Source organism: Chelonoidis abingdonii, chromosome 2, assembly GCF_003597395.2.
Source record: "Chelonoidis abingdonii isolate Lonesome George chromosome 2, CheloAbing_2.0, whole genome shotgun sequence".
NCBI lineage: Eukaryota > Metazoa > Chordata > Testudines > Testudinidae > Chelonoidis > Chelonoidis abingdonii.
The window spans coordinates 5641961-5652583 of record NC_133770.1 but is presented as its reverse complement, the minus strand read 5'-3'; the positions used below and the strand labels follow the sequence as shown (position 1 = coordinate 5652583).

The 10623-nt window shown below is 47.6% G+C and overlaps 1 protein-coding gene across 1 annotated transcript in view; it reads right to left on the bottom strand.

Moving 5' to 3' along the window:
* LOC116822644 (uncharacterized) overlaps positions 1–1928 on the bottom strand; it is a 93225-nt gene extending 91297 nt beyond the window's left edge. The window contains exon 1 of the mRNA XM_075061932.1: positions 1749–1928. Within this exon, the coding sequence (XP_074918033.1) occupies positions 1749–1928 (180 nt within the window). The remainder of the gene's footprint in view (positions 1–1748) is intronic.
* Between the last annotated feature and the right edge of the window lie 8695 nt (positions 1929–10623).

Sequence of the window (10623 nt, the reverse complement as noted above, 5' to 3'; positions counted from 1 at the left end):
TTTCTGTTTCCTTGTATTTGGGGTTTGTCTCTTTGTGGAATAGAGGAGACATGCTTCTTGGTATTGTGATGTAAAGAGATTGCATCAGTAACTCTCAGGTTAGCCCAGAGAGAAAAGTCTGGGTAGGAGAGAGAGGGGGAAGGGAAGTGGGTTATTTCCCTGTGTGGTAAGACTCGGCTTCTGAGTCTTGGGGTCCCCCAGAGAAGATTTTGGGAGACCAGAGAGGGAGCCAAGTCCTGGAAATCACTTGGCTGGTGGCAGTGAGATCAAATCTGAGCTAGTAATTAAGCTTAGAGGAGTTCATACAGGCACCCAGATTTCTGACGCTAAGGTCCAGAATTGGGAATGCTTAAGATAGCAGGTGCTCAGCAAGTTCTGGAAATCAGACCCTTTAATAGTGTTTCAAGTTGGGCACCTGAAATCATTTGTCACTTTCAAAGCCCTTGGCCAACAGCTCTGATCGCATACACAGAGGGAGCAGCTCTGCTGAGCAAGGGGATGCCAGTTTGGGGCACACTCACTTTTCAGAGCAGTTAAAAAGGAACATAAGCTTGAACTGAATATTAAAAGTAACTCAGGCAACTTTTCCAGTCAGCATAGGTGTCAGTAAACAGGGCATTAATGAAAAATTACATACATTAGAACATAGGTTAGTGTATGCAGATTTTGATTGCCAGGTATTGCTCTGTGCCTCAGTTTCCCCCCTAAAACACAGATAATAATATGTCCTTTCTCCACCCTTTGTCTTGTCTATTTAGATTGTAAAGTTTTGGCAGGAACTGTCTCTTGCTATGTATTTGTACAGCACCTAGCAAACTAGGGCTGTGGTCTTGGCTTGAACCTCTAATGCTCCTGGGATATAAATAGTATCTCAATTAGGTCCCTCCGGGAAGAATAGTGCCCAGCATTTTGTTACCACTTGATAAATAATGGCAATAAGGGACTATCAAATGTCTTTAAATTAAATCTGGCTTCTACACACTGCTAAATTTGAATTATCTGCGCAAGGGGACCCAGGGAGGGCACTGAATTCAAAGAATTTCTCTTCTGAAACCTTTTTAAATCTTCAGAAATCCAAGCCTTCAATGATCAACCAGTATTTATTTGTAAAGGCTCAGAACCCAGACAGAAAAAAACAAAAGAAAACAAAAGTATTATTTTAAAAAAATTGAAGAACTGTAAACCAATCCCATGATTTTTTTGGGCTTGGACTCATTCTCTTTGAACACTTGTGTCTGGTCACCCCCTTTGTGCCAGGTGCTGTACAAATACAGATTAAGATGGTCCCTGCCCTGAATTGCTCAGAGTATAATTCAAATGGAAACCTTCTCTGCCTGCTGAATCTGAATGAACTGCTGGGGTCAGGCCCTTCCTCTGCAATGAGACCAGGAAGCTGCTGTGTGGTAATACAGGGAAATAGCTGTCTGGCTGCTACCCGTCCCTGCACATATTTCACTCCCTCTTTAGAACCAATTTTGGCCATGCTGCTTTCAGTGACTCCAGCCGGCTTGTCGATAAATTCCCTGTTGTTCTCCTTCCCCATCCTCTGCCTACTTGGATTGTGAACAGGAACTGTCTTTCATGACACCACCAGAAATCAGCCCTGAATAATAACAGCAAGGGTGAAAATACCAGACTGTAGGTACAGGAGTCTAGCATCAGAGGCAGCGATTTCCATTGACCTGCTCTATGAGCTCAAGCGGCATCGAATATACACAGGCCACAAAGTTATTCCCCAGGTCACTCACCCAGTCTGGCTGCGGCTGAGCTTCCAGGAGCCGATAGGCCAGTGTTGTGCCTGGCTCTTGGTTGTAGATTTGAACTGCAGCTAAAACCGCAGCCTCGTGGCTTGGCAGAGGGGATGGTGGTGGTGTGGGAGCTGCTGTGACCACCCCGATGAGCAGCAAGACTTTCAGGCAGGTCTCCATCCTGTGCCCTGTGGCATTCAGTGAGAGCTGGGTGGGCAGCCCAGTCTCTCCCCGGAAGAAGCCCTTTTATACACTGCCTCCTCCGTGTGGGCTAATGCCTCATTGGCTACCTGCTTGGGTCCTCCCTTAACGGGTGGCTTTTCCCCATCCATCTGCAGGACGTTTCCATTGGTCACCCTCCAGGACAGGAACAGGGGGGAGGTCGGTCAGAGGAAAAGGAGGATCTTTTCAAAGAAATTGCTGAAATCATGTGCACCAATTGCAAAACAAGCTATGGTGGTGGATAGGGGGTATCTAGAGCCGGCCTCTGCGCTGGGAAAGGCAGAGCTACGTGTCTTAATTCTGTTGGGCCAGATCCGCAGCTGGTATAAGTTGCCATAGCTCCACTGGCTTTCATGGTTCTCTGCTGATTTACACCAATAGAAGACCTGTCCCCTAAAGTCCAGACAACCAGAGCTTTACCCCACAGCTCTCAGTCCAGAAATCACACAACACGCATTCCCCTAGAGCCAGTCAGTAGGTCCAGGTCATTGGATTTGATGGTGCCACCACTAAATCCAAGGGGAACGTACAGTTCATCGACAATGGAGGACTGGATAACCACACATTGAACTGCTCTGACAGGCCACCTGCTCTTTTTATCCCCTTAGCAGTGGGGGCTCCCCCATGTCAAATAGGAAAGACCTGTTATAAGCTGAGAGCTCTTGCTATCATGAAACTTCTATGAGTCCCGTAAACCCGTCCCTTTTAATGTTATTCCATTGCTCCTTAGGTCATACTCCTCAGCCCCCTTTAGAAATGTATCCCCCTCTCATGGGGTTAGTCCTTTGTGGCTGCTGCCCTTTTTCCTGCATCCTGTATTCACAGATGGCCCAATTTTACTGCTCTGCTGTGTCCCTTGCCCAAAGAAAACTAGAATTAATTGCGAGTCAGACTTTCATGAGACGCTGTCTTAGATATGTTACCAAAAGCACATTTAATCCATTCGCCACATTCCTCTTCATTCCCACTTGAGTCCTGGCAGTTCTGTCAAGCACAGCAATCAAAGAGTCGACCGCTTCTATGTGTTAGAGCCACGTTCTCTGTGTTCCGAGATGTGGCCCTCGCAATAACTTTTTCCCTTCTACAACAAACCGTGAACAGTGTGGTGTATTGCTGGCTGTGAGCCCCCGTTCATCGGATTCTGCTGCGGGCGAATGCGAACGGAAGTCTCAGGGATTTCTTTCTTCAGCTCATTTCTTGCATTATTTCTGGCTTATCGTTTAGCTACGGTTTGTTCCAGGCAGGACGGCGGGGGTTTTGTAACCGGCCAATTCCATCCCTCCCTGTGCGGTATTGAATTAAAGCTGGTGCTGTGCCGACGGGGGGGTTGGCTGGCCGTGGCGCTCGGACCACATTACTTCTTTATCATCAGTTGCTGAATGCTGAAATTCTTGGAAGTGTCTTATAAACTCCCGTTAGCATCATCTGATCCTTGTACCTTGATAAAATTTAATTTACTTATTTAACGATTTGTAAACCGTGATCACCAACTCATTATTTTGTCCAGCGCTGAATTTTCCTCTCAACCTATGGAGAGCCTCTTGGCATGGTGCCCCTCTGGGGTATAGGCTTGATGCGACTTGTACCTGGTCACAGTTTGGATTTTAGATGACTGATTTGCCTTAGTTTGCAAACTCCTGTGTGACTTCCAGCAAGTCACTTTATCTGTCTGAGGCTCAGTTCCCCATCTGTGACTAGGGATCCCACTCTTGGTCCGTCTGGCCTGTTTAGAGTGAACACTCGTCAGGGCAATGATTCTCCTGTCCTATGTGCGTGTACAGCTCTTAGCATAACTGATCTTGGTTGGTATGTGTAGGTGCTAGTGTCATACGAAATAAGAAGCCTGAGGCACATGGCAGTGAAGAATTCAACTCCTGCTCTTTATCTTCTGGCACTCTATTGAATAGTGGTTGCTCTGAGAGTCCCCTTGCAGCTCTGTTGCAGTCCTAAGGTCTAGCACTGCTCAGCCAAGGGGCCTGCAAACATTTGCAGTCTCCCTCTTGAAAGTGCATCTGTAACAAGATGTTCTCTTATCTGTCAGATGTCTATGTGCTTTCTCCATTCAGCTCTCTAGTACAAACCTGATCACTGAACCCTGCTTATCCCAACACTCCTGCTTAATTGAAATTAGGGGGTTCTTCTTGGTTTGCCCTGTGTTACCAGCAGGGCCGGCTCCAGGGTTTTTGCCGCCCCAAACAGTGCGGGGGAGGGGGAAAGCCATGATCGCCATCAGCGGCAGCTCCAATGTGCCGCTTTCTTCTTCGGTGGCAATTCGGCAGCAGGTCCTTCCCTCCGAGAGGGACTGAGAGACCTGCCGCTGAAGAGCTCGACGTGCCGCCCCTTCCCCTTGGCAGCCCCAAGCATGTGCTTGCTGAGCTGGTGCCTGAAGCCAGCCCTGGTTACCAGTGTGTCTGCACTACAATGAAATCCTCCAAGCACAGAGCACAGGCTCCTCTGTCTGAAACACAATCTGGCCTTGGGAAACTGATCAGCATTTATCCCTCATGGCAGCAGTACAAGTCCCTCAAGCAGCTCTTTCTCCAGATCTCACTGACATATCTTCCCTGTACGCCAAGTCTCCCAGATCTGGAGGAAAGCTGCCTTCTTCATAGCCAGCCAGCACATCTTCCCTGTGTCCCCCACTCTCCAGATCCTGGAATCCAGCCCCTCCCTCCAGGGACAGCCAGTATTGATGCCAATAGAGTCCTCACTACTCATACGGTCCCCACAACCGTGCCATGCTGCAGGCTCTTCCACAACTCCCCAGCTGTCTTTCCTGGAAGAGCGAGGGAGCTGCACCTACAGGCCTTGATTTCTCTTTTCAAAGTTCGGATGATCCAGAGTACAGAGATCGAAGCCTCGGATTTCAAGAATCCCACTTGTTTTCATAGAACTTTGTGTGCCCTCCTGAAGCCTTCAGCTAATGAGAAACCCCTAGTTTGCAATGAAGTGCTTTTAAGATAGGTGGTTTAAAGAGGACCCTGGGGCCATCTCAGTACAGGCTGGCCTTAAAGACTGTCCTCATCAATGGTGGCTACCAGCCAACTCCAGGCTTCATTCCTGGTTATGGTGCTTGGCGCAATGGGACTCTAATACTGGCTCTGAACAGGGGCTGCTGTGATGCAAATCACTGATAATAAATAATTTTGCCATACATTTTCCCCTAGAAATGGCTCTTTGGGGTTTTCAAACACCCTGTGCGCATCACACACACAATACAAATATCTCAGAACACTACACACCCATCATGACTTACACGTGTGTGGGGTGTCCTGTTGTGTTGGACAGTCTGTGATTTACCCTACACAGAACTAAAGCGCCTTTCCTTTCTCGGGTTATGCTTTCGTTAGAGGAGACAAAGATAAATGGCATAACTGTGCGTGGAACTCTCTGCAATGGAGATTATAATATTTCTCTAGAACTGGGTCTCTGAAGTGTTGGGAGAGTTGTCATAAACAGATAGCTAAGGGTTAATGTTTCTTTTACCTGTAAAGGATTAACAAAGGGAACCAAACACCTGACCAGAGGACCAATCAGGAAACCAGATTTTTCAAACTGCTCTCACCTTACACAGCACTGGGAATGTTATGGCAGTGCAGTTTGCTTCCCAAATGCAATGTGTTTCTTTGCGAATGCAGGAAATAGAAGTTAGTTGGGTAACACCTGCAGTGCTTTGCTCACTGGAATACGGTTTCTAGTCCATTTCTTTGCTGTGCTAAGTAAAACCCAATTCCACAGTATTGTGCAGACAGATCCTGGCACCCATGTGGCACCCCATGTGTCTTCTTGCGGTCCATGTGGGCGCAGGTCTGTCCTTTAGACATAACTGCAGATTTGAGCTTAAAAGTTGGCACTTGTACTGGTTCAGAGTAGAGATACGGTGCATTTTTTAATAGTGAAGGTATTGACCACGGAACAATTTACCTCGGGATGTTCTGGATTTCCATCACTTGCAGACTTTCAGTCAGACTGGATCTCTTTCTAAAGAGATGCTCTTGCTCAAATGGCAGCTACAGAGTTGAGGCAGAAATGACTGCTGCGGTTCTTTGGCCTGTCCTATTTTCTGCAGCAGGTGGACTAGACGCCCACAATGGATCCCTGGTGGCCTTAACAACTAGGACTATGAAAGCTATGAAGTCGCAGCAACGCTTCAGGTACATATTTTTATGTGGTTCCAAATTCCTGCTCAGCAAAACCTTGGAAGCTCCTCATCTCTGCCTCTTCTGACAATGGCATCATTGTTAGCACAAGTACCTTCTTCTGTGCAGCTCCTGTCAATTGGACCAAACATCTATCCGTCAGTATGATATTTTCCATAAAAATTCCAAATCCATTGGGTCCTGTTGTGCTTTACCAGTGCCTTCTCACATGTCAAACTCAATGAAGAGTTCGTCAGTTCATAATGACAAGTGAGTGTTGCCCAGAAGTGTGTCTAGCAGTCTATAATGGTGCTTGTGATGGCAAGGCAGATGCTACAGTAAATACTGAAAACAGTATGTTAGCCCCAGGCTAAACAAATCCCTGTAAGACCATGGTAACCAAATGCAGTGCTCCAGTTAATCAAGGCACCTGAAGCCAATTAAGACCTTTCTTGAGAGCAGTGAGATAGCTAAATTAATTAGAAACCTCAGCCAATCAAGCAGGCTAATCAGGCGGCCTGCTTTAAAAAGTGAGCTCACTCAGTCAGGCAATGGAGGAGCCAGAGAGAAAGGGATGCGAGTGAGGAGCTGGGAGCAAAGGCAAGGAGCTGAGTGTGAGAGAGTGTACTGCTGGGAGGATATTAGGAGACCAGCATGATTTCAGACATCAGATCTGTGTGAGGATAAAGAGGTTTTGAGGAGGGCCCCTGGGAAGTAGCCAGGAGTTGTAGCTGTCATGCAGCTTTACAGGAGGCAACTATAGACAGCTGATCCACAGGGCCTGGCTGGAACAGCAGAGTAGAAGGCGGGCCCGGAGTCCCCACAAACCTCCCAACTCCTGATCAGACACAGGAGGAGTGGGACCCAGACTGTTTGAAGCATCACTGAGGTGAGCAAATCTGCAAGAAGTTGCAGGACCACCAAGGTAGAGGAGAAGTTTGTCACAGCGCAAAAAGTTGCCTTCTGTCCTCAACCACTCACCTACCACATTCTCTCTCTCTCTCCCAAGGCAGACATGCCGGTCACACAACATTGGAAAAAATCATACCCTACCTATGGAATTAAATTCCTGGCCTAACACAGTGCCCCCTTGAAAAATCTGTTGAAAAATTTTTAATGGAAGTTATGCCTGTACCATTCAGTGAGGTTTCCAGTGATTATAACCTGGGGCCTAGAAATGCGGGTACATTTGTCAGCAGGATCACTAGCAGAGTGGTGCAGTGGAGATATTTCTCCCTGGCAGTGGTTCCCTGAACACAGCTGCAAGGGCTGTGGCCCTCTGGACACTGAAAGCCGTACACTCTTGTGAATGTGCAGTGTGCAACCTAAGCTCATGATTCCAGCTGATTTGAGTTCCATCTCTGCTAGTCCTGGCACATTTGTTAACAGATATTCCTGCAAAGGAAGCAACAGCTTTTTGGGAAACCTCACGTGCAAAACAAACAAAATTCCCAAGGTCAGAGTGACATTCAGGGGTGTCCTAGTGGGCGACATGACGGGACCCTTCCCAGCACTGCATGGGGAGAGGCGCATGTTCCTGTTGTGGGTCACTGTGGCCACAGCAGCCACTACTATCACTGCTCAGCAGCAGACCCAGAGCTGAGGGGAGAAGAACTGTGTGACAGCTACTGCGACCCCTGCAGGATCTTGGATCAATGTGTTTCAAACCGGGAAATTGCTTCGGTGGATTGTGTCCTATTCCCTGGTGTGGGGTACCAGACTCCTCCAGAATACCAAAGATTCGGGGGGTGAATTAAGATGAGTCACTAAAACTGAACCATTCTAGAGAGTATCTGCTCTGGAGAGGTTTTGAATAGATGATTCAAACTGGGATTCCAGAGACAAGCAGAGAAAGGCTTTGGTGTATAATAGGAGCTGAGTTTAAACTGACAACGGATTCTGATTCCAGCAAACACACGACAGGGCCTTCTCTCCAAGGTCCCCAACCTTTGCAGATGTGTTAGAAAGACTTTGGCCTTGCATGACTCCATAAGACTGGGGTGCTCCCTGAATGTTTTAGTGTGCATAAATTTGCAGGTGCAAGGAGCGAGGCGGGGTGGAAAGGTTATCAAAGTCAAACAGTTATGCTGAATTATTATCCAGAGCTTAAACTATCCTTAAGTTAGAAAGTATTTCCTAATATCTAACCTAACTCTCCCTAGTTGTGGATGAAGCAATTGCTTTGTGTCACTACCTTCGGTTCCTGGAGAGAACAATTGACCACCATCCTCTTTACAACGGTCCTAACACATCTGAAGACTGTTATCGGGTCCCCCTCAGTCTTCTTTTCTCAAGACTAAACATGCCCAGTTTTTTCCCCTTTTCCTCAGAGATCAGGTTTTCTAAACCTTTTATCATTTTGGTTGCTCTCCTCTGGTCTTTCTCCAATTTGTTCATGGATCTTTTAAAGTGTGGCACCCACAACCAGACACAGCACTCCCGCTGGGGTCTCACCGGTGCCCCGTAGAATGGAACAATTACCTCCTGGGTCTTACATGTGACATATCTCTTAAGACACCCCAGAATGATATTCAGCTTTTTCAAAATAACATCCCGTCATTGGCTCACATTCAGTTTGTGATCTCCTGTAACCCCAGATCCATTTCTGCAGTATTACCAGCTAGCCAGTCATTCCCCATTATGTATTTGTGCATTTGATTTTTCCTTCCTTGGTGTAGAACGTTGCACTTGTCTTTACTGAGTATTATTTTGTTGATCTCAGAAAAGTTCTCCAATTTATCAAGGTGATTTTGAATTTTAATCCTGTCCTGCAAAGTGCTTGCAACCCCTCTCAGCTGAGTGTCCTCTGCAGATTTTATAAACGTGCTCTCCACTCCATTATCCACCTCATTAATGAAAATATTGAATAGTAATAGACCCAGACAGACCACTGGGGGGCACCATTAAATACACCCTCCCAGTTTGACCGTGAACATTCATAGCTACTTTTTTAGTATGTTTTTTCAACCAGTGTTGCACGCACCTTTTAGTATTTCATCTAAACCACATTCCTCTCATTTGCTTATGCAAATGTCATGGTGATCAGGGGAGGGTCCGGATGGTTGGAAAAAGGCAAATACAGTGCCCATCTTTAAAAAAGGGAAGTAGAATCAAGGGAAGTACAGACGAGTCGGCCTCACCTCAGTCACTGGAAAAATAATGGAGCAAGTCCTCAAGGAAACCATTTTGAAGCACTTGGAGGAGAGGAAGGTGATCAGGAACAGTCAGCATGGATTCACCAAGGGCAAGTCATTCCTGACCAACCTGATTGCTTTGTATGATGAGATAACTGGCTTTGTGGATATGGGGAAAGCAGTGGAAGTGATATGTCATGAATTTAGCAAAGTTTTTGATACGGCCTCCAACAGTAATCTTGCCAGCAGGCTAAAAAAGTATGGATTGGATGAATGGACTATAAAGTGGATAGAAAGCTGGCTAGATTGTCAGGCTCAATGGGTAGTTATCAACGGCTTGATGTCTAGTTGGCAGTTGATATCAAGCCAAGTGCCCCAGGGGTTGCCTGGGGCTGGTTTTGTTCAACATCTTTATTAATGATCTGGATGATGGGATGGATTGCACCCTCAGCAAGTTTGCAGATAACACTAAGCTGGGGGGAGAGGTAGATACGCTGGAGGGTAGGGATAGAGCCCAGGGTGACCTAGACAAATTGAAGGATTGGGCCAAAAGAAATCTGATGAGGTTCAACAAAGACAAGTGCAGAGTCCTGCACTTAGGACGGAAGAATCCCATGCAATGCTACAGACTGGGAACCAACTAGCTAAGCAGCAGTTCTGCAGAAAAGGAGCTGGGGATTACAGTGGCCGAAAAGCTGGATATGAGTCAGCAGTGTGCCCTTGTTGCCAAGATGGCTAATGGCATATTGGGCTGCATTAGTAGGAGCACTGGCAGCAGATCGAGGGAAGTGATTATTCCCCTCTATTCAGGACTGGTGAGGCCACATCTGGAGTATTCGTCACGGAGTCAGTGGGCGATGCTCTGGAACTGCGCCCACCAAGCCAGTCAGGACTTTGGGGAGCCTCCTCTCCCTTGGAGCAGACTTGTTCAGGGCAAGAAGCTCACACGTCTTCACCTCATGGGTCTCTCCTTGGAGCATTCAGCATCCTCTGCCCCTCCGTGTGCTTCCCACAGCGAGCGAGCCCGCCCCAGCGGGGTCCTGGGGAAGCCACAGGGTCCTGCGCACCCCCCACTTTGCAGTCAGAACGTGACTCTCAGCCAGCCAGTAAAAGGCAGAGGTTTAATTCGATGACAGGAACTCCGGTCTAAAACAGAGCTTGTAGGATACAGCGAACCGGACCCCTCGGCCGGTCCATTCTGGGGGCAGTGAGCCAGACCCCCAGGTCTGCACTTCAACTCCTCGTCCCCAGCCAGCTCCAGACTAACAACCCCCTCCAGCCCCTCCTCTCTGCTCAGCTCCTTTTCCGGGCCAGGAGGTCACCTGATCTCTTTGTCTCCAACACCTTCAGCTGGCACCTTTGCAGAGGAGGGGCCCAGGC